The sequence below is a fragment of the Salmo salar genome, chromosome ssa15, assembly GCF_905237065.1.
Source record: "Salmo salar chromosome ssa15, Ssal_v3.1, whole genome shotgun sequence".
NCBI classification, from domain to species: Eukaryota; Metazoa; Chordata; class Actinopteri; order Salmoniformes; family Salmonidae; genus Salmo; species Salmo salar.
The window spans coordinates 93,083,120-93,107,705 of record NC_059456.1 but is presented as its reverse complement, the minus strand read 5'-3'; the positions used below and the strand labels follow the sequence as shown (position 1 = coordinate 93,107,705).

General features: G+C 43.3%; 4 protein-coding genes across 14 annotated transcripts in view; 3 read left to right on the top strand and 1 right to left on the bottom strand.

Moving 5' to 3' along the window:
• Positions 1–24,586, top strand: part of hoxc4ab (homeobox protein HoxC4ab) — a 103,057-nt gene that overhangs the window by 41,173 nt on the left and 37,298 nt on the right. The window lies entirely within an intron of this gene.
• hoxc6ab (homeobox protein HoxC6ab) lies at positions 1,434–2,677 on the top strand. The gene is made up of 2 exons (NM_001139535.1): positions 1,434–1,836; positions 2,393–2,677. The coding sequence occupies exons 1-2, from the start codon at positions 1,434–1,436 to the stop codon at positions 2,674–2,676; spliced, it is 687 nt and encodes a 228-aa protein (NP_001133007.1). The 3' UTR covers position 2,677.
• hoxc5ab (homeobox protein HoxC5ab) lies at positions 4,480–6,256 on the top strand. Its single transcript, NM_001139536.1, is given in 3 exon segments — positions 4,480–4,990; positions 6,015–6,232; positions 6,235–6,256. Coding segments are annotated over 2 exon segments (705 nt in total). The 5' UTR covers positions 4,480–4,503; the 3' UTR covers positions 6,235–6,256.
• LOC106572581 (uncharacterized) lies at positions 21,881–24,132 on the bottom strand. Of its 2 annotated transcripts, XM_014146891.2 has the most exons (3): positions 23,974–24,132; positions 22,578–22,967; positions 21,881–22,437 (listed from the first exon to the last, which is right to left on the bottom strand). In XM_014146891.2, exons 1-3 carry the CDS (start codon positions 24,011–24,013, stop codon positions 22,139–22,141), a joined length of 729 nt encoding a protein of 242 aa, XP_014002366.1. In that variant the 5' UTR covers positions 24,014–24,132; the 3' UTR covers positions 21,881–22,138. The 2 variants fall into 2 exon arrangements, 1 of the variants encoding a protein (XP_014002366.1); XR_001321151.2 differs by lacking the exon at positions 23,974–24,132 and adding an exon at positions 23,366–23,703 and having other exon boundaries at positions 21,881–22,967.

Here is a 24,586-nt window from a genome sequence, read left to right as displayed (position 1 = left end):
CAGTAAATGGTCAGATATATCATGGCTTTCAGCCAATCAGCATTCAGGGCTCTAACCACCCTGTTTATAATATGCAATTTGAGACTGATATTACAGTATTTGGTGAGAGAGTATTGTGGTTAGGTAAATAAATACCTAGCTCTACATTTGTAAGATGTGATTGTATCCGTAAAAGTGCTCTGTGAATACATCCTCTGACATAGCCTGATCAATGCTCTACTCACGGCTGATTTCTGGATAACCAGGAGAGAAGGTGGAAACAGTTAATAGCGTAGTAACTTTAAATAAAAAATATTCTAGTATTTTTCCTTGCGATTATAATCCAACACATTCGATTCAGAGGCTCGAGACTTATACATAGAGTTATTTATTGGTGAGCTGGGAAACGTCAGTTGGTTTTATTGCCCTTCACAGAAGAGACCCTAAACGCATTCTTAGCATCCCCGACCTTCCCCCTAACAATCGGATTGACAAGTTCCGAGCCGAGGCACGATAATTACCTACGTCATGTAATGCATTTCATACACGATGTAAATCATGGAAAGAATGTGAGAAATTCTTGCTTCAGCAAAAACACAAGAACCAACAAAGCACGCGAGTTTTATGAGAGTGCTACCGATACATAAACGTCTAAATGCACAACTCAGCCTGAAATGATGTACAGTGCTCAGGTCAAACAATTACATTATACAAATATATTTCTACATTGTACTTGTTAGTGGCATTTACAATATGCAAAATATGTGCTTGCAAACTACCTTCTCTCTCTCTCTCACACACACACACACACACACACACACACACACACACACACACACACACACACACACACACACACACACACACACACACACACACACACACACACACACACACACACACACACTATTCCCCATAAGCAGGTTAAACAGATGTAAAGATATCAATTGAGTTGTCCCATGTATAAAATTTCATAAACTGTATTCTGGTTTTGGACAGGCAGCAGTTTGATATTGCTGACAGATACACATGTCACTTATATGTTTCTATTGTCTTGTTTTCTAGCTCAGCAGCAAGACACTCTAACTTCATGCGTGTGTTTTGTGACTGTGTTGTTAGAGCTAAAGCTGGTTACCTAAAAGCTACAGTTTCCTTTTAACTCCTTGCTCTCTATTGGTGGAGAAGGGTCAGCTGACATGGTCATATTTTCCCTTTCGGAGCCTCAGCTATAACACTCGGGTTAGTGCGTCTTACTGGAAATTAATAATATTGAAATCTCAAGGAACCGTCCATTTTACAGAAGCAGATAACGTATAAAAGGAAGGTTTTGCAAAGGTGTGTGAGATAGACAGAGTATAAATAGAGACGGGAGGGGGGAGCTACTGAGAGAGGGAAGTGGAGAAAAAAAGACCGATAAAGTGGGGAGAGTTAAAGGAGAGGGTTACAGGCAAGGTATGAATTCGTATTTCGCAAACCCGTCGCTCTCCTGCCATTTATCCGCTGGTCAAGATGTTTTGCCAAGCGTGTCCCTAAATTCCACAGCTTATGACACAGTGAGACATTTTTCCTCGTATGGGGCTGCTGTCAACCAGAATCGGATATACTCAAATCCTTTCTATTCTCCCCAAGACAATGTTGTTTTTGGGCCGAGCCGGGCATCCTATGAGTATGGATCTAATGTGTTTCTTCAAGACAAGGATGGGGGTCTTGCCAGTTGCAGACAAACAAGCAGAGGGCTGAATGCACAAAGCCCCAGTGCTCAGGAGTACAGCTTGGATCACGCCAGAGGAGGATCGCAGGAGCAGAAAGCTAACGTCCAGATTTACCCGTGGATGCAGCGAATGAACTCTCACAGCGGTGAGTTTTACTACAACAAATAAATTAAGTAAATGGGTCAGTTTTACGATATGTCTTAGCAACAGAGCAACTTCGTTTTTATGGCCCCATAAAACATTGTATCGTCTCGCCCTGGAGAAAGGCCTCCTTTCTGAGTGTGCGTAACTATTCTAAGAGTTGCCCCAAATTGTATGTTTTGTTTAACCTGAATGTTATATATTTAATTTAAACAATTTGCATAAACTATGTATATTTTACAAACAGACGTTGGACATTCAGATGATGTATCATGGTTTGAACCGCTTGTTTATTTCACTGCATGCCAGATGCGTTCCTACCCGGAGCAGAAATAGGCTATTTTGGACATGAATCGCTGCCATCACATTGTCAGTACCTTTGTAATTATGTCTACTCTAGATTATGGTGATTAAATCATCTGATGTCAGAAAAATGTACAGATTGGTTATATATATATGTATGTATGTGTGTGTGTGTGTGTGTGTGTGTGTGTGTGTGTGTGTGTGTGTGTGTGTTTGTGTAATCCAATACTTTGTTTTATTTTATTTTCACTGCACAGGAGTTGGATTTGGGTCAGACAGACGCAGAGGCCGCCAGATATACTCCCGTTACCAAACACTGGAACTGGAGAAGGAATTCCATTTCAACCGCTATCTAACCAGACGTAGACGTATCGAAATAGCAAACGCTCTCTGTTTGACGGAGCGTCAGATCAAAATCTGGTTCCAGAACCGTCGTATGAAATGGAAGAAAGAGAGCATTCTAACGTCTACGGTGACAGGGAGTGAATCAACAGGGGCCTCCGTGGAGGAAGGAGACGGCGTGGAAGAGGAAAATAAATAAAAAATAAATGAATGAAAGAAAGACATTTAAAACGAAATCATGAAACTCCAACTAAACTACCTAGCCATTCAAGGACCAGAAACTCTAATGCATGATATTATTCTGCTATTGCCCCCCCCCCATCTATGTATCTGTTTGGATCACTTCAACCAATTCACATAAGTCATTGATAGGCATGGTTTACAAACACAATATGCATTAGCATTCCAAATGTGAAGAAAATGCGAAGGCACACTTATTTTGTTTTTGTTAATTAATATAGGTATTTGAAGGTTTACTTTCACATGAATCCCATCGTAATTTTGTGTTTTGCAATATGCATCTTGCAAATATCCTGAAAGCTCTCATGGGGTGACAAACACTACCTAAATTGTAGATATGCCTGTATATATTCTATGTACGCTTATGTATACCCTGTGTAGCTTAAATGGACGTTCTCTTAAAGTGGCACTTACCACTGTTTAACCTAATAACCGTTTTGGGTTACCCAAGAATACCTAATAAAGAGGACAAATAATACACGAGCAATCAATCACGTTGTTTAGGGTTGTGAATTTATGTTTGATCATAATTGTGTATCATTGAATAAAATGTTTTCAAAACATGTCCGTCCCTGTCTTTTGTACAATTCTGAGCGATGGGTCATCACAATACAGATCACTACCTTCACTTCAATCCAGAGAAGACAGTGATGTCTTTTTTGCACAATTTGTGTGTTTAGTCTGGCAAAGTATTTAATGTATTACAGGTAGCCTACAAAGTATTACGTGAATGGCTCTTGCCATGTATGAAAATAACTTGACATATTACTGTTTAAGAAAGCATCCGTATTGTTTCTATAGTCATAATAGCCAATCCACATTTCCAAATGAAGTAGCAACGGAAACAAGTTTGGGATACCAAAATAAACTCAAACATAAGCCATTAAGCCATATTGTACTATAAAGCTGATAGCCAGTCCAACCTGTAGGCTATCGGCCTATATGCAATGGCTTAGTGATTGTTTATGCTGCTCAATAAACGTTGATATGGGCAGTTTGGGCACATGGACCTATTTCTTCCGCACTTCCGGGATGACTATCAACCCAATTTAAACCAAATGAAGATAAACCTACATAGCATAATGGTGTCTCAAATAGCACAGCATTTTAATATAATAATAATAATACGAAGAATTATTATTATTATTATTATGATAGCCGACTATGGAGCATTTGTCGTTTTGTATTGCTCCATCAGTGTTACTGTTGCTGTTCATAGTGCCTCTATGGCACTACGCCCCACCCCAACTAGAGGCTGGTACGCTATGTAATGCAGCAGGGCAAGGGAAGTGGGCCTATAGAGGGGCATAGATGAGATGACCGCCCTGGGCTGCCCTACACCAGGCACCAGATGACGCTATTGTCTTACAGTCTCGCCCTTTTCCTCACCCAGACCCCACCATGGTCCCCAACAGCCCACAGCACAAAGTTTACCGGGCACCTTCCCCCTATTCATCAATATACCCCCGGGAATATCAAGCCAATGCATGACTGGCCAACATCAGCACGTGATCCTATTCAGATTCCCCATATTTGGGCATTGCACGTCGAATCAAGAAAAAAACATATATGAATGCCACCACCTATAAACCGTGGTATTAAAAAAAAAAGATATCCCTTGAACTTCCAAAGAGCTTCATAGGAATAGCAATAACTAATATAAAATAACAATACAACAGCAACATATTTAGCCCAGGCTACTCTCTGATATAATATGTATTGTTAGTCTAGTTCAGTTTTTACTTCATGAATCCCTTGCGCACCGTTTTTGAGTGTTTCGTGTAAGATGAGCTCGTACGTAGCTAACAACATTTTTAAGGAGCAAACGCACGAGGCATCCTCCTTTAACACCATGAATAGTTTTGGCAGGTATGGCTCTCTCTCTTCCCTCCATCAAGACAATTATGCCTATAACGGAGGTCTTCATTTGAACGGAACATTCACCTCGTCTGATTCCACTGCGAACTCTCTGAAACGAGAAGAGATGGAAACTAGCCTGCGAGGCAACACGGACGCTCAACCTCCACCACGACTACAGTCTTGCTCAGCTGCGAGCTCCCGGAACTCCGTGCAAAACTGCCTTCGTGATGGGATACTGAGCAAAGGGACTGGAAGGCCAATGGAAGTGGTCGAAAACCCTGCGACTGAAGAAAACGCAATCAAAGTCGAAACTATGCAGCCTGTGAAATGTCAAAACCATTCGAAGAAACACCAAGACAGTCAACAGCAGCCGCGGATTTTCCCCTGGATGACAAAACTACACATGAGCCACGGTAAACTGAAAACAAGTCTATAGCCAACTTAAAGCCTACTACTTCCCTCTCACTCACTCTCTCTCGCCTGCGATCCAGCTTTTGTCCATTCACAGTTTTTCGTCTTGAGTTTTATAGGCCAAACGCAGGAAATAATAAAACTGGCAGTCATAAATTTTATGACAAAGGCGTCTATTGCTCGTAAACCTGTTCTGTTACTGTGAATAGGTGATCTGCCACGGTTAGATTTATGGCTGCATAATTGGATAAGAGAAACAAAAATATACGAAAACGATAAACGAGTGTTCTTTTTTACGTTCATGTATTAGTGCTTTTCAGCTCCTAACAGGTTATTATACTCTAAGATGAGTATAGGCTATAGCCTAGTGGAACTCGGAGGAAAACTATGTGCCCTGACCTCCGTGTGAACTTTTCACCTTGGAAAGCTCCAGATATAATTGCAAGATGGTATTCATGTCCAAAATCCACTATTGTCCATTAGGCTATAGCCTACTGCTGGAGTTACCACTAAATATTACCACTGCATTTGGTGCTTTATTAAAGACTTAGCCAAAATGATAGTTCTGCGACTGTTCTTCCTTATGTTTTTTTGTTTGTCAAGATTTATGTGAAATGAACAAGCGCCAGAATAAATAATATTTTCTATTCAATGAAATAGAATTAGAAGAACATTCATTTCACTGTTAGTTTACACCTTTTACACCTGCATGTGACGGATACAATTTCATTTCATTCATCCAGAGTTTTTGTCCCTTGATTTCAATTTCATTATTTCGTTCAAGCAGTTCATTTGAATTGAAATAGTTTCACTTCTTTGGGGCTTAGTCACATGAACGTTTCATCATTTTTAATCATTTTAGATGCTGCAACTCAAAATAGAGAGGCAGTATCTTCATCTCACGTCATTCGACATTAACCTTGACCTCAGGTTATTTTTATATGAATTAAGATTTTATAATATTCGATAACTCTTGGATATTCTTAAAATGTAGGCTAACGCATATGTTTTCTAATACCACTTCAGAATCATCTGACGGTAAACGCTCTCGAACCAGTTACACCCGCTACCAGACTCTGGAGTTGGAGAAAGACTTCCATTTCAACCACTACCTCACACGTCGCAGGCGCATTGAGCTCGCCAATTCCCTCTGTCTGAACGAGAGGCAAATCAAAATTTGGTTCCAGAATCGACGTATGAAGTGGAAGAAGGATTCGAAACTGAAATCAAAGGACTCAATATAAACATGGAGTTGATGACTGATCTGGAGACGAACTGCTAAAAGAAGTATCCAGAGGGAGACCATTATTCGAAACGTGAAGACCGTTTTCATAAATCAGCACTTGTGTTACGGACTATTACATTATTAGCATATTACGTGTTTGTAACTTTACATGTGGACTTTTATTCTTTGCTTGATGGATGTAAAAATGGAAGGAAAATATTGAACAAAAATATAGTAATGTGTTGTCTAAATGTAAAGGCCTCTGGAAGTCCTAGGGAGGAGGAGCTGTGGACTATAAGGCCACTCCCTCGTTCATGTTTCAATGCAAATACATGAACATTCTGCCTATTCTTTTATCCTTGAGATAATAATGAAGAACATGTTCGTGAGTGATACTCAGTGGTAATACAATCATAACGAGGAGACCTAACTGTTCATGTCTCTTATAATGACGAACATTTTTTATTTTATTAAATATCTTAAAATTCATATTTGGGCGCTGAGTGACTTTGTTGTATTCGGGTTTACAGCAAACAGACGGTTGACTTTTTCAACTATGGATTATGAGGATTATGGTATTTGAGGACAGCACCCATACCCATAGGCCTACCATTCCATGTCTTATATATATATATGTTCGCAGTTGTCTGATCCAATCGAAACAGTGTACATATTGAATAATCTGCCACCCCCTTAGATGCACAATAATTGCATATGTACAGAAGGCCTATTATACAATTGTCTGAATAAGCTTGTGATTCAATCAAAACGCTTACAGGTGTTGAGAAAACGTTTGAATAAACCTCCCATACCGAATTACCAGCACATTCGTGTCGCACTTTTATATCATTACACATGTATAGGCACTTATTATTAAGAAATAGATTCGAGGTCCCACACGTCTATTTAAATCATTTACAGTAGGCCCATCTACCCCTGACAGACAAACGCATGCACATACACGTTTAAGCCCCCAGTAAAACTGTATTACTGTGTTTCCACCTCTCCACCACAGATATAACATGGTTCCAGTTTTAACAGGATAGAGCCAGAGAGCATAGCTAGCTGCTTCTAACTTCATATGGGTTGAGATGTGCAGGCTAACCTTCTCCATAGGCCTAGCCACTCACAGACTTTGATGTTTCTGTGGCCTTACTCACGGACCAAATGTAAAGCTATGGTTATGAAATATGTTACGGTATGCTATATGTTTATATTCAGTCTATATCAAAACGTTTTTTTTTAAAGCTAACAAAAAACGGTTTACTAATATAGCTTTAAGTAGAGATTTGATCATGTGAGTCAATATTGTAAGCTAGTGTAGTAGACAAAACCATAAGTTGAAACACAGCTATGCATTGACCTGTATTTGGCACACTGCTGGCCTAACCATTGACACTTATTGTAACAAGACGTCTTAACAAAACAAAACAAAAAATCTAGTTTCAGGGAAAATGATTAATCAGATGCCTTTTCCTGTAGGAAATGTTGCCCCATATAGAAAATAAATATATTTTCACTCACCTTGCAGACTTGTAGCCTAGTTTCATTGCTATATAAATACAACAGAGCATGGACTGCTTTCTCAATTGCACTGTCGGGCCTAACCGTGCTACATTGTTATATAGGGCTATCACATTCCCCTTTTAGTGTCTCTTCCTTTTAGTATTTTAAAGTTTGTAATGTTATTTATGCCAATTGCCTCGAGCAGGGCCTGTGAATGGTGCACAGGGAGCACGTGGTGCCATTAAAGTGGGGTTTATGGCCTGGAAAAACTGACAAACCTTCGATATATACACATCATATATAATCTTGTCCTGAATCGCAGCTGCTTGCTTCTATTACCTGAGTAAATAAGGGCTTTGTCTCAGTTAGTGTGGATTACCTTGGCCCGGACTAGTCCGTCTGTGGTGGTGGTGGTGATCTCTCGGTCACAAATGGATCCTTAAACGCTCCAGTAAGTTTATAATATATTTACTAACATGCATGTTGCGTCAACCTATAGCGTTTCTTTTGTATTTGATGTTGTGGTTCGGTTGGCTTGATGTTTTCGATAAAACAGGATTTGTTAAATAGTTTTTGTGGTACACATTCCTTATAATTATTATAACCAATCGTTATGTTATATCTGGCTCTGCTTGCTGTTTGTTTGTCCTTAGAGGAGATATGTCTTCCAATAGATTACAAACGTGTCTATGTATGGATCATGCATGGTCCCTAACCCCCTAGTAAAATAGAGTTACTTCTGAAAGACAGTTCTGTTCTAGCTTTCCTGACTGGTTCTATTTACTCTCCTCTCATTCATTAGGCATATGATGCATCTTTAAACAGAACACAATTTATTAATTTAGATAATGGTCTGCACATTGTCAAATGCTTCATGTTACTGTAACACAGTTGTCAGAGAACCAAAATAAGAGTTTGTGTGTGTGTGTGTGTGTGTTGATGTCCTATCATACAGTACTAACTGAAGCTACTATGCACAGCCATGCTCCCACAAAAATGCAGTCAGGTTTCAGAGCTGGGATGTGTGTATAAATTACAAGTTCATACTTGTGCTTGAATAAACATAGCAACCCACGTTTCAGGATTCTCTTGGTAAGATATTGCTAAATCACTCTGTTGACACAGAGACTGATGAGTGTATCATGTTCACTGCTCAATGGTTCGACTCTCTTCAACTTTGTAGGCCAGTCCAATTGATACCTGTCATGGTATAGCAGTCCATTGGATAAATGTCATCCATCCCCTGCCATCCCATAATCAACACACAGACGTGATACTGTTTATTTTTGTAGTTGAGGAATGGAATGCTAACATAGAAAATGTTCTGGAAGGTTCTGGAAGCCAACATTTGTTTAAAAGCAGCGTGACAAGTTAAATCCCAATTGTTACGTTGTATCTCACCTCACCTAATAGGGAACTGGCAGGATTTTCCATACACCGTCAGGACAGAGAAGCTGTGTCTGGTAAGACGAGGGGTGGGGATGTCTAATATTAAAGATGTCTCGAGGTATTGCTCGCCGTGATGGCGCCGACAGAGATGGTCGCTTCGCTCGCGTTCTTAGGAAACTATGCAGTATTTCATTTTTTTGTCTATTATTTCTTACACTGTTACCCCAGGAAATCTTAAGTATTATTACATAGAGCCGGGAGGAACTATTGGATATAAGAGCAACGTCAACTCACCAACATTACGACCAGGAATACGTGCTTCCCAAAGCGAATCCTCTGCTTGGACCACCACCCAGGACAATGGATCGGATCCCAGTAGGCGACCCAAAACAACGGTGCCTTATGATTAACCAGTCATGGTGTGATCATAACAACATACAGGAACTCAAGTCCTTTTGTTCACCTGACCTAGAATTCCTTACAATCAAATGCGGACCGCATTATTTACCAAGAGAATTATCTTCGATTATAATCACAGCCGCGTATATCCCCCCCAAGACACCTCGATGGCCCTGAAAGAACTTCATTGGACTCTATGTAAATTGTAAACCACATATCCTGAGGCTGCATTTATTGTAGCTGGGGATTTTAACAAGGCTAAACTGAAAACAAGGCTCACTAAATTTTATCAGCATATTTCGAATGCGTGACCCGGGGTGGCAAAATAGAGTTGCAATTCAATGGCTCAGACACGAGACGTATGTGGCAGGGTCTACAGTCAATCACGGATTACAAAAAGAAAACCAGCCCCATCGCGGACACCGATGTCTAGCTCCCAGACAAACTAAACAACTTCTTTGCTCGCTTTGAGGACAATACAGTGCCACTGACAGGGCCTGCTACCAAAACCTGCGGGCTCTCCTTTAAATGTGTTAATCCTCGCAAGGCTGCCGGCCCAGATGGCATTCCTAGCCGCATCCTCAGAGCATGCGCAGACCAGCTGGCTGGTGTGTTTACGAACATATTCAATCAATCTCTATCCCAGTCTGCTGTTCCCACATGCTTCAAGAGGGCCACCATTGTTCCTATTCCCAAGAAAGCTAAGGTAACTGAGCTAAATGACTATCGCCCTGTAGCACTCACTTCCGTCATCATGAAGTGCTTTGAGAGACGAGTCAAGGATCATATCACCTCTACCCTACCTGACACCCTAGACCCACTCTGATTTGCTTACCGCCCCAATAGGTCCACAGAAGACACAATCGCAATCACACTGCACACTGCCCTAACCTATCTGGACAAGATGAATACCTATGTAAGAAGGCTGTTCATCAATTACAGCTCAGCATTTAACACCATAGTACCCTCCAAACTCATTATTAAGCTCAAGACCCTGGGTCTCGACCCCGCCCTGTGCAACTGGGACCTGGACTTCCTGACGGGCCGCCCCCATGTGGTGAGGGTAGGAAACAACATCTCCACCCTGCTGATCCTCAACACTGGGGCCCCACAAGGGTGCGTTCTCAGCCGTCTCCTGTACTCCCTGTTCACCCATGACTGCGTGGCCATGCACGCCTCCAACTCAATCGTCAAGTTTGCAGACGACACTACAGTGGTAGGCTTGATTACCAACAAGACGGCCTACAGGGAGGAGGTGAGGGCCCTCGGAGTGTTGATGGGACAGTAGTGGAGAAGGAGGAAAGTTTTAAGTTCCTCGGCATACAATTCACGGACAAACTGAAATGGTCAACCCAGACCGACAGTATGGTGAAGAAGGCGCAACAGCGTCTCTTCAACCTCAGGAGGCTGAAGAAATTTGGCTTGACACCTAAAACCCTCACAAACTTCTACAGATGCACAATCGAGAGCATCCTGTCGAGCTGTATCACCGCCTGGTATGGCAACTGCTCCGCCCACAACCATAAGGCTCTCCAGAGGGTAGTGAGTTCTGCACAACGCATCACCGGGGGCAAACTACCTACCCTCCAAGACACCTACACCACCTGATGTCACAGGAAGGCCAAAAATATCATCAAGGACAACAACCAGGCGAGCCACTGCCTGTTCACTCCGCTATCATCCAGAAGGCGAGGTCAGTACAGGTGCATCAAAGCGGGGACCGAGAGACTGAAAAACAGCTTCTATCTCAAGGCCATCAGACTGTTAAACAGCCATCACTAACATTGAGTGGCTGCTGCCAACATACTGACTCAACTCTAGCCACTTTAATAATAAATGTATCACTAGTCACTTTAAACAATGCCAATTTATATAATGTTTACATACCCTACATTACTTATCTCATATGTATATACTGTACTCTATACCATCTACTGCATCTTACCTATGCAGTTCAGCCATCGCTCATCCATATATTTATATGTACATATTCTTATTCATTCCTTTACACTTGTGTGTATAAGGTAGTTGTTGTGAAATTGTTAGATTACTTGTTAGATTTTACTGCACGGTCAGAACTAGAAGCACAAGCATTTCGCTACACTCACATTAACATCTGCTAACCATGTGTATGTGACCAATAAAATTTGATTTGATTTTGAGGTAGAGTACCTTATGATAAGCTGTAGACCACACTATCTTCCAAGAGAGTTCTCATCTATATTATTCGTAGCCATCTATTTACCACCACAAACCGTTGCTGGCACTAAGACCGCACTCAACCAGCTGTATAAGACCATAACATTTTACATTTACATTTTAGTCATTTAGCAGACGTTCTTATCCAGAGCGACTTACAGCAGTGAATGCATACATTTCATAGATTTTTTTTTCTGTGCTGGCCCCCCGTGGGAATCGAACCCACAACCCTGGTGTTGCAAACACCATGCTCTACCAACTGAGCTACAGGGAAGGCAAACAAGAATATGTTCATCCAGAAGCGGTGCTCCTAGTGACCGGGAACTTTAATGCAGGCAAACTTAAATCCATTTTACCTCATTTCTACCAGCATGTCACATGTGCAACCAGAGGGAAAAAAACTCTAGACCACTTTTACTCCACACACAGAGATGCATACAAATCTCTCCCCAGCCCTCCATTGGGCAAATCTGACGATAATTATGTCCTCCCGATTCCTGCTTACAAGCAAAAACTAAAGCAGGAAGTACCAGTGACTCGCTCAATACGGAAGTGGTCAGATGACATGGATGCTACGTTACTGGACTGTTTGCTAGCACAGACTGGAATATGTTCTGGGATTCATCAAATGGCATTGAGGAGTACACCACCTCAGTCATTGGCTTCATCAATAAGTGCGTTGGCAACGTCGTCCCCGCAGTGACCGTACGTACATATCCCAACCAGAAGCCATGGATTACAGGCAACATCCGCATCGAGCTAAAGGCTGGAGCTGCCGCTTTCAAGGTGTGGGACACTAAACCTACTACACCGGCTCTGATGCTCGTCGGATATGGCAGGGCTTGAAAACTATTACGGACTACAAAGGGAAACACAGCCGCGAGCTGCCCAGTGACACGAGCCTACCAGATGAGCTAAATGCCTTTTATGCTCGCTTTGAGGCAAGCAACATTGAAGCATGCATGAGAGCACCAGCTGTTCTGGACGATTGTGTGATAACACTCTAGGTAGCCAATGTGAGCGAGACCTTTCAACAGGTCAACATTCACAAAGCCGCGGGGCCAGACGGATTACCAGGATGTGTACTCAAAGAATGCGCAGACCAACTGGCGAGTGTCTTCACTGTAATTTTCAACCTCTCCCTGACCGAGTCTGTAATACATACATGTTTCAAGTAGACCACCATAGTCCCTGTGCCCAAGGAAGTGAAGGTAACCTGCCTAAATGATTACCGCCCCGTAGCACTCACGTCGGTAGCCATGAAGTGCTTTGAAAGGCTGGTCATGGCTCACATCAACAGCATCATCCCAGATACTCTAGACCCACTCCAATTTGCATAACGCCCCAATAGATCCACAGATGACGCAATCTCAATTGCACTCCACACTGCCCTTTCCCACCTGGACAAAAGGAACACTTATGTGAGAATGCTGTTCATTGACTACAGCTCAGCATTCAACACCATAGTGCCTGTGAAGCTCATCACTAAGCTAAGGACCCTGGGACTAAACACATCCCTCTGCAACTGGATCCTGGACTTCCTGACGGGGCCGCCCCCAGGTAGTGAGGGTAGACAACAACACATCTGCCACACTGATCCTCAACACAGGGGCCCCTCAGGGGTGTGTGCTTAGTTCCTCCTGTACTCCCTGTTCACCCACGACTGCGTGGCCAAACACGACTCCAACACCATCATTAAGTTCGTTGACGACACAACAGTGTTAGGCCTGATCATCGACAACAATTTTTTTTAAAACTTTTTTTATTTCACCTTTATTTAACCATGTAAGCTAGTTGAGAACAAGTTCTCATTTACAACTGCGACCTGGCCAAGATAAAGCAAAGCAGTGCCACACAAACAACAACACAGAGTTACACATGGAATAAACAAGCGTACAGTCAATAACACAATAGAAAAAAAGAAAGTCTATATACAGTGTGTGCAACTGGCGTGAGGAGGTAAGGCAATAAATAGGCCATAGTAGCGTAATTCCAGTGTAGCAAATTAACACTGGACTGATAGATGAGCAGATGATGATGAGCAAGTAGAAATACTTGTGTGCAAAAGAGCAGAAAAGTAAATAAAAACAATATGAGGATGAGGTAGGTAGATTTGGTAGGCTATTTACCGATGGGCTATGTACAGCTGCAGCGATCAGTTAGCTGCTCAGATAGCTGATGTTTAAAGTTAGTGAGGGAAATATAAGTCTCCAGCTTCAGCGATTTTTGCAATTCGTTCCAGTCATTGGCAGCAGAGAACTGGAAGGAAAGACGGCCAAAGGAGGTGTTGGCTTTGGGGATGACCAGTGAGATATACCTGCTGGAACGCGTGCTATGGGTGGGTGTTGTTATCGTGACCAGTGAGCTGAGATAAGGCGGGGCTTTACCTAGCATAGACTTATAGATGATCTGGAGCCAGTGGGTCTGGCGACGAATATGTAGCGAAGGCCAGACGACTAGAGCATACAGGTCTCAGTGGTGGGTGGTATAAGGGGCTTTGGTGACAAAACGGATGGCACTGCGATAGACTACATCCAGTTTGCTGAGTAGAGTATTGGAAGCTATTTTGTAAATGACATCGCCGAAGTCGAGGATCGATGAGACAGCTTATAGGGAGGAGGTCAGAGACCTGGCAGTGTGGTGCCAGGACATCAACCTCTCCCTCAATATGAGCAAGACAAAGGAGCTAATTGTGGTCTACAGGAAAAGGCGGGCCGAACAGGCCCCCATTAACATCGACGGGGCTGTAGTCGAGTGGGCCGAGAGTTTCAAGTTCCTTGTGTCCACATCACCAACGAACTATCATGGTCCAAACACACCAAGACAGTCATGAAGAGGGCACGACAACACATTTTCCCCCTCAGGAGACTGAAAAGATTTGGCATGGGTCCCCAGATCCTCAAAAAGTTCTACAGTTGCACCATCGATTGCATCCCCGCCTGGTATGGTAACTTCTCGGCATCTGACCGTAAGGCACTACAGAGGGTAGTGCGTACGGCCCAGTACATCACTGGGGCCAAGCTTCCTGCCATCCAGGACCTATATACTAGACAGGGGAAAGCCCCAAAAATTGTCAAAAACTCCAGTTACCCAAGTCATAGACTGTTTTCTCTGCTACCGCATGGCAAGTGGTACCGGAGCGCCAAGTCTATGACCAAAAGACTCCTTAACAGCTTCTACCCCCAAGCCATAAGTCTGCTGAACAATTAATCAAATGGCCACCGGATTATTTACATTGACACCCCGCCCCCTCCATTCATTTTTTTACTCTGCTGCTACTCGCTGTTTATAATCTATGTATAGTCACTTCACCCCTACCTACATGTACAAATTACCTCGACTAACCTGTTCCCCCGCACATTGACTCGGTACCGGTACCCCCTGTATATAGCCTTGTTATTGTTATTTTATTGTATTACTTTTTATAATTTTTTACTTTAGTTTATTTGGTAAATATTTTCTTAACTCTTTCTTGAACTGTGCTGTTGGTTAAGGGCTTGTAAGTAAGCATTTCACGGTAAGGTCTACTCATGTTGTATTCGGCGCAGGTGACAAATAAAGTTTGATTTGATTTGTTCTTCCTCTGTTAATGTGGGAAAGTTATGTGGTTGATTTTGTTAAGTTCCTTTGTCAGTAAGATCCTGTGTTGACCTGAGTGTTATTTTCGTGTGACCTGCCCATGAACTCTGGGCCCCTTGTAGTACCTTGTAATTATGGCCCAGAGGTTTTCCTGGTCAGTTCACAGAAGGGCCAGGGAGGAACTCAGTGGCCTGATTATGTAGTGAGTTGATGGGTTCATGTTCCTGAACAGTTAATCAAAGGGCTACCCAGACTCCTCTTTTACGCTGCTGCTATTCTCTGTTTATAATCTATGCATAGTCACTTTAACTCTACCTACATGTACATATTACCTCAATTACCCACCCCCTGTATATAGCCTCGCTTGTTATTTTATTGCTGCTGTTTAATTATTTGTTACTTTTATCTATTTTTTTACTTAACACTTTTTTAAATTTTATTAACTTCTTAAAGTATTGATGGTTAAAGGCTTGTAAGTAAGCATTTCACTGTAAGGTCTACACCGGTTGTATCGGTACACGTGACAAATAACATTTTATTTGATGTTGAGTATAAACCCCTTACTTCCTGTTAGATGAAGAGAGTGGGAACCAATGATACACAGTCAATAAGGGGTGCTATTAAACATGCTCCCCCTCCAAATAGAGAATAATAATGCTATAGAGCAGGGTATCCCAAACTCGGTCCTGGTGCCCCTCCTGGGTGCATGTTTTGGTTTTTGCCCAAGCACTACACAGTTGATTCAAATAATCAAAGCTTGATGATGAGTTGGTTATTTGAATCAGCTGTGTAGTCCTAAGGCAAAAACCAAAACGTGCACCCAGGGGGGGCCTCAGGACCAAGTTTGGGAAACGCTGTTATAGAGGGGATTCGCCTGCATTATAGCGCATTGGGGTGGCTAAGTTCTCCACTGTTCTTAAGCTCGGTATGTCTTACTCTTTACTTTTTCTATTCTTGTTGACTGTAATCGAGCCATGGTATTGCCATGGTTGTGTCAGCGTGTGTAAAAGAGGCGAAGTCAGGTGCAGGAGAGTAGGGTGACGTACATAAATCAAATGCGCTCAAAACCACGGAACATAACAAAAGTAAAGCGTGTAAAAAGACACCACAGCAACATGAAACAATTACACACAAAACATGATGGGTAATAGAGGGTTAAATACAAGTAGCTTAATTGGGGAAATGAAAACCAGGTGTGTATGGAAACAAGACAAGACAAATGGATATATGAAAAATGGAGCGCGATGGCTAGAAAGCCGGTGACGTCGATCGCCGAACGCCGCCCGAACAAGGAGAGGAGCCGACTTCAGTGGAAGTCGTGACAGTACCCCCCCTTGACGCGCGGCTCCAGCGGCGCACCGACACCGGCCTCGAGGACGACCCGGAGGACGAGGCGCAGGGCGATCCGGCCGGCGACGGTGAAACTCCCGCAGCAGTTCAGGATCCAAAACATCTGCAACCGGAACCCAGCACCTCTCCTCCGGCCCGTACCCCTCCCACACCACGAGGTACTGAAGGCCCCGAATCCAGGATGGAACGAACGATATACGCCGGGGACCCCTCGATGTCCAAAGGGGGCGGAGGGACCTCCCGCACCTCAGATTCCTGGAGCGGACCAGCCACCACCGGCCTGAGGAGAGACACATGGAACGAGAGGTTAATACGATAATCAGAGGGAAGCTGTAATCTATAACATACCTTGTTCACCCTCCTCAGGACTTTAAATGACCCCACAAACCGCGGACCCAGCTTCCAGCAGGGCAGGCGGAGGGGCAGGTTACGGGTCGAGAGCCAGACCCGGTCCCCTGGTGCGAACACCAGGGTCTCACTGCGGTGACGGTCCGCGCTGGCTTTCTGGCGACGCACGGCTCACTGGAGATGGACACGGACAGCCTCCCATGTCTCCTCAATGCGCCTAAACCAGTTGTCCACCGCAGGAGTCTCGGTCTGAACCTGATGCCATGGTGCCAGAACTGGCTGGTACCCCAATACTCACTGAAAGGGGGAGAGGTTAGTGGAGGAGTGGCGAAGCGAGTTCTGTGCCATCTCGGCCCAGGGCACAAACGCTGCCCACTCCCCAGACTGGTCCTGGCAATAGGACCGCAGAAACCTGCCCACATCCTGGTTGACTTTCTCTACCTGCCCGTTACTCTCGGGGTGAAAACCTGAGGTAAGGCTAATCGAGACCCCCAGACGTTCCATGAACGCCTTCCAAACTCTCGACGTGAACTGGGGACCCCGATCAGACACTATATCCTCAGGCACCCTGTAGTGCCGGAAGACGTGTGTAAACAGAGCCTCCGCAGTCTGTAGGGCCGTAGGGAGACCAGGCAGAGGGAGGAGACGACAGGACTTAGAAAAGCGATCCACAACAACCAGGATAGTGGTATTTCCCTGTGAGGGAGGAAAATCCGTTAGGAAATCCACTGACTGATGTGACCAAGGTTGTTGTGGAACGGGTAAGGGATGTAACTTACCTCTGGGCAGGTGTCTCGGAGCCTTACACTGGGCACACACCGAGCAGGAGGAGACATAAACCCTCACGTCCTTAGCCAAAGTGGGCCACCAGTACTTCCCAGTCAGACAGCACACCGTCCAACCGATCCCTGGATGACCAGAGGAGGGAGATGTGTGGGCCCAAGAGATCAACTGGTCACGGACAGCAGACAGAACGTACTTACGCCCAACGGGACACTGGAGGGGAGCGGGCTCTGTACGCAACGCCTGCTCAATGTCCGCGTCCAGATCCCACACGACCGGCGCTACCAGGCAGGAGGCCGGGAGAATGGGAGTCTGATCCATGGGCCGCTCCTCTGTGTCATACAGCCGGGACAGTGCGTCTGCCTTCTTATTCTGGGAACCTGGTCTGTAGGATAGGGTAAACACAAAACGGGTAAAGAACATGGCCCACCTTGCCTGACGTGGATTCAGTCTCCTCGCTGCCCGGATGTACTCCAGGTTGCGGTGGTCAGTCCAGATGAGAAAAGGGTGTTTAGCCCCCTCAAGCCAATGTCTCCACGCTTTCAACGCTTTAAGCACAGCCAACAACTCCCGGTCCCCCACATCATAGTTACGCTCCGCTGGGCTGAGCTTCTTCGAGAAGAAAGCACAGGGGCAGAGTTTCGGTGGCGTGCCCGAGCGCTGTGAGACCATGGCTCCTATCCCAGCCTCGGACGCGTCCACCTCCACTATGAATGCCAAAGAGGGATCCGGATGGGCCAGCACTGGTGCCGAAGTAAACAGAGCTCTTAGTTGCCCAAAAGCCCTGTCCGCCTCAGCCGACCACCGCAACCTTACAGGACCCCCCCTTCAGCAGTGAGGTAATGGGTGCAGCAACCTGGCCAAAACCCCGGATAAATCTCCGGTAGTAATTGGCGAACCCTAAAAATCGCTGCACCTCCTTTACCGTGGTGGGAGTCGGCCAATTACGCACGGCTGCAATGCGGTCACTCTCCATCTCCACCCCTGATGTGGAAATGCGATACCGTAGGAAGGAGACGGCCTGCTGAAAGAACAGGCATTTCTCAGCCTTGACGTACAGGTCATGCTCCAACAGTCGTCCAAGTACCTTGTGCACCAAGGACACATGCTCGGAGCGTGTAGCGGAGTAAATCAGAATGTCATTGATATACACCACTACACCCTGCCCGTGCAGGTCCCTGAAAATCTTGTCTACAAAGGATTGGAAAACTGATGGAGCATTCATCAACCCGTACGGCATGACCAGGTACTCAGAATGCCCTGTGGTGGTAGTGAACGCTGTCTTCCACTCGTCTCCCTCCCGGATACGCACCAGGTTATACGCACTCCTGAGATCCAGTTTGGTGAAGAAGCGCGCCCCATGCATTGACTCAATCGCTGTGGCGATAAGAGGTAGCGGGTAACTGTACGTCACCGTGATTTGATTGAGACCTCTATAGTCAATGCACGGGCGTAAACCTCCATCCTTCTTCACAAAAAAGAAACTCTTTCCAATAAGAAAGCCACTGTCTAGTCTAGAATAGATCATGTGAGAGTTACCTGGCAATGAGAACATTGCCTAATTGTTGGTAGAGGGACCAACCTCCAGAAGCCCAAACATATGTTTTAGATGAACAGAAAACTCTATTATGCATTTTATGTTTATGCATTTGTTTGTAGACTGAATGGTTTATTTTATTGTAATATATTCAGATGATATTAATTTCCCTTTATGAAATTCAATTTATTTATGAGATGAGATTGCAAAAAACAATAGGGAAGGAAAGGGATACCTAGTCAGTTGTACAACTGAATGCATTCAACTGAAATGTGTCTTCTGCATTTAACCCCACCCTCTGAGTCAGAGAGGTGTGGGGGGCTGACTTAATCGACATCTATGACATCAGCACCCGGGGAGCAGTTGTTGCTGGGGGTTAACCTCTTTAATGTTGTTTCCCGCCTAAATAGACATACCCAAAAGTAACTGCTATTCATGTGTAATTACATGATTCTGACATGCAAAAACTGAAGAAGACATCTGGGAGATAGGTAGGAGTTACGTAGTTCAGAATACACAAGATCAAACACACACAAAATAACCGTTGTTTATTTATTTTTTAAGTATTCTATGAGTAGCTCTGACGAAGGCCGTTAGGCCGATACGTAAGCTTATTAAATATCAGTGATACTATCAAGAACAGTGTGCGGTTTCCTTTTTTCATTCATCAAGTATTCTATGAGTGAATTATTGATGCCCAGAGCTGGAAACACATCAGATGGCTTCCACAACATGTGAACAATATCAGGAAACTAAATGGGCTTGATAGACCTAACAACTAGAAAAGGGATTGATAGACCTAACAACTAGAAAAGGGATTGATAGACCTAACAACTAGAAAAGGGATTGATAGACCTAACAACTAGAAAAGGGATTGATAGACCTAACAACTAGAAAAGGGATTGATAGACCTAACAACTAGAAAAGGGATTGATAGACCTAACAACTAGAAAAGGGATTGATAGACCTAACAACTAGAAATGGGCAGATGTTTTAGTAAGTGGTGTCAGGTGTGGTCACGGGACATTTACAAGTGTCCCTAACCCTCTCCAAAGTGGCATGTCTGTAAATTAGATCATTTCAGTGCTATTACATATTTGCAATCTCTAAATGCTATTTGTTCAGTATAAAAAATATAATTTCTACCATATCAACCCTACTCAAACATTGTGGTGGTGTTACGGGGTATCCAGGGTACATTCAAGCATGTCCTTTCAACCTCTCCAAAGTGTCCGAATGTGGTAATTGCACACTGGATGAACCTAAAAGTTATTGTTCACTATAAAAACTAGATTTCTACAACACCAACCTCTCTCAAACAATGTGGTGGTGTCTGGGGACATACAGGGGATATCCAAGTGTTTTTTAAACCTCTCCAAAGTGCAGGAACGTTTAACCTAGGCATAAATAAAAAAAAAGTAAATATAAAAAATAATAATCCAATGTATTGGTCCCACATAGAAATAACCTGTTTACAAAACCAATAGAAAAGCAACAGATGTACAGTACCAGTCAAAAGTTTGGACACACCTACTCATTCAAGGGTTTTTCTTTATTTTTACTATTTTCTACATTGTAGAATAATAGTGAAGACATCACAACTATGAACTAACACATATGGAATCATGTAGTAACATGATAAAAACATAAAGCACTATAATGAAACTGGCTCTCATGAGGACCACCATAGGAAAGGAAGACCCAGAGTTACCTCTGCTGCAGAGGATTAGTTCATTAGTTAATCGCACCTCAGATTGCAGCCCAAATAAATGCTTTACTGAGTTCAAGTAACAGACACACCGGGTGCTCTCTCTGATTCTGAGGGCTTGGGTTAAATGCGGAAGACACATTTCAGTTGAATGCATTGTTGTACAACTGACTAGGTATCCCCCTTATTTTTTTATTTTAACATCAACTGTTCAGAGGAGACAGCGTGAATCAGGCCTTCGTGGTCAAATTGCTGCAAAGAAATCACTACTAAAAGCACACCAATAAGAAGAAGAAACTTTCTTGGGCCAAGAAACACAAGCAATGGACATTAGACCAGTGGAAATCTGTCCTTTGGTCTGATGAGTCCACATTTGAGATTTTTGTTCCAACCGCTGTGTCTTTGTGAGATGCAGTATAGGTAAACGGATGATCTCCACATGTGTTGTTCCCACCGTGAAGCATGGAGGAGGAGGTGTGATGGTGTGGGGGTGCTTTGCTGGTGACACTGTCAGTGATTTATTTAGAATTCAAGGCACACTTAACCAGCATGGTTACCACAGCATTCTGCAGTGCTAGCCAGCCCATCTGGTTTGGGCTTAGTGGGACTATAATTTGTTTTTCAACAGGACAATGACCCAAAACACACCTCCAGGGTATGTAAGGGCTATTTGACCAAGGAGAGAGATGGAGTGCTGCATCAGATGACCTGGCCTCCACAATCACCTGACCTCAACCCAATTGAGATGGTTTGGGATGAGTTGGACTGCAGAGTGAAGGAAAAGCAGCCAACAAGTGCTCAGCATATGGGGGAACTCCTTCAAGACTGTTACACTTTTTTTGGTTAGTACATGATTCCATATGTGCTATTTCAATGTGTTGATGTCTTCACTATTATTCTACAATGTAGAAAATAGTAAAAATAAATAAAAACCCTGGAATTAGTAGGTGTGTCCAAACTTGACTGGTACTGTATGTCAAAAATTATAAAATGTCTTATCAAACACAAACTTGGTAACACACGTGTCCTTCACTAAAAAAGGTGCAAAACTAGAAATAAGCTTAACTATTTACAAATGGAATTTGTGTTCGTTTTACATCCCATGTGTAGATGATTAGGTTTCACTTTCACCGTAGCTTGTGCATGTCATCATAGTCTTTGAAGCAGTCCCTCTTTGCCAGGAAAAAAAGCGAACTGGCATTTCGGACAGAAGATCTGGCATTTCCCCCCTGTGTTTTGCGCAATGCTTGCAGTTCTTCATTTTGTCTTTTGGCATGTTTTTGGATAGCTACGCTACGCTCACCTTGAGTGGGGTGTCTTGTGATGGTTGTGAGGTTGCTTTGGTCCCCCAATTCAGCCATTTCCAACACCAGCTGCTCTCGGAAGGCAACTGGGAGAGAGGGGCTTGACCTTCTGCTTTGGCCATCTGCTTGAACAAAATGACATAATTTACTGTAGCAAGGCCCACAAAATGGTAAAAAAAGTCTAATACCTCTTCCTGGTCTTGTGGAGGACCTGGTAGTAGCCTAGCAGAGCATCAGATAGGTCGACACCCCCAATGCTGACCTTGTAGTCCTTCACAGAAACAGGAATTGAGACGTTTTTCTTTTTTCACCCTCCTTGAGACATGGTTGTTATTGCATGCCTTATGCTGTGTGGTGAGCATGGTTACTTCCCTAGTGTCCTTCCATTTTACAAAAAGATACTTGTTAGTCCTGATCCAACGTATGGTCCCCCTCTCCACTGTCTTTGTCATGTCATTTACCTTGGTCTTGGGAAAACCAATTCTGTTAGTACGAATGGTGCCACAAGCCACTATTTTCTTTTTCAAGAAGTCTATGAAAAGTGGATGTAGAACCATCAGATGGGTGATAGACGTAGCAGTGGGGGATGAAGACCTTGACCGGGAGGGGTGGCTTCCAAACGGCATCATCCAAATCATCTGCATCCTCCACTCTGTGGTGAATAAAATAAAGAGATATACTGTTGTAAGACACACAGAATTACAGTTGACTAAATTTACAAAACAACATTACTGTAAAGTAAAAACACCAAGCGTAAACTTTATCTGTACAGTGACTCACATAGAAGGTGTGAAGCGCACACACACACAAAGGCAAAGGTGAGAACCACAAATAAACAGTGGCCATGAGAGTTTAGTGGCCTCTCCAAAGTTACAAGGAACAGCAAACAGTGAACTAATATGAAAAATAGACAATAACTACTTTGGAATTATATAACATTGAAATGACTTGTTACATAGGCCTATGTAAACACAAAAAGCAGACAACTTATAAAAAACGAAATACATATAGTAAATTAGCTATACAAATTCATGAAAAGAATGTACTAACAGATCTAAAAGTGGATCCAATCCTTCTAGAAGGTAGACCTCATCGGCCGAGTCGAAATCCTCTTTATCCAAATCGCTTCCCTTATCCGAGTCTGACCAGTATTTTATTCAAAGCTTCTATGTCGGTATACTTATTCATAGCTGCCTTCTTTTTAGCTTCCTGTTCGATACTCTTCGTTTTTACCTTTTTCCCCCTTTGAGAAAGCCATCTTTCATCTTAAAGCGATGAAATCTGTTTACAATGTATTGTAACGTGCTCGATGCTTCTCGTTTCTGACCCAGATAGCGATAGTTCGCATTACGCATAAAAGGTTCTAGGCCTTGCTTTGTCCCACCCAGGTCACCTGCATATCCCATTGGTTACAAGACTGTCAACGTGCCATAGTAGCCAATCCCATGAGTAATGGATGGCTACCGCACGTAAGCAGGCAACGTCATATTTTTCATGCGCAAAGATATAGTCACTCTGTGGACATTCAATGTTTCCATTAAGTCATACATCATCAGATAACATTGGCAATAGGCTAGATTTGTTCCTACCAACCTAAGGATTAATTTCATACCTCCCCATGTATCTATAGCTCAAACACAGACCAAATCAAAGCTTACCTTGTAAGATGTTTGGTGAAAACGTTGTGTTAAATAACATTTTGACTCTCGGGGTTGGTGATCAATAACGGTAGGTCACAGGCAGACAAATAAGACATCCTCATGATCTGTGGAGTCCTGGCTTCCGGTGTGTATCGACGTGTTTCGTGTTTATTTTGTTTACGCTTCACAACGTTAATAGGAATGTAGGTAGCAGCCATCTTGAAATTAGGTAATCGGCTCGGCCTGCCCTTATACATTCATATGCCCATATATGGCAGTAAATCACACCAAAGATTTTAAGGCACCGATCAATTGCCAAGACACGAAGCTTTCCGCAGACACCCTGCTTTTGCAGATAGGGGCTACCGTTCTCATTTTTATTCATTTATTTTTATTTCACCTTTATTTAACCAGGTAGGCTAGTTGAGAACAAGTTCTCATTTGCAACTGCGACCTGGCCAAGATAAAGCAAAGCAGTTCGACACATACAACAACAGAGTTACACATGGAATAAACAAAACATACAATCAATAATACAGTAGAAAAGTCTATATACAGCATGTGCAAATGAGGTAGGATAAGGAAGGTAAATAGGCCATAGTGGCGAAGTAATTACAATATAGCAATTAAA

Coding starts and splice junctions, on each gene's coding strand:
- LOC106572581 (XM_014146891.2), bottom strand. CDS start 24,013: ATGTTATTTAACACAACGTTTTCACCAAACATCTTACAAG. Junction 22,968..23,973: donor TTCACCAAACATCTTACAAG/GTAAGCTTTGAT, acceptor TATTCACCACAG/AGTGGAGGATGCAGATGATT. Junction 22,438..22,577: donor TTTCTGTGAAGGACTACAAG/GTCAGCATTGGG, acceptor TTGTTCAAGCAG/ATGGCCAAAGCAGAAGGTCA.
- hoxc6ab (NM_001139535.1), top strand. CDS start 1,434: ATGAATTCGTATTTCGCAAACCCGTCGCTCTCCTGCCATTTATCCGCT. Junction 1,837..2,392: donor GCGAATGAACTCTCACAGCG/GTGAGTTTTACT, acceptor TTCACTGCACAG/GAGTTGGATTTGGGTCAGAC.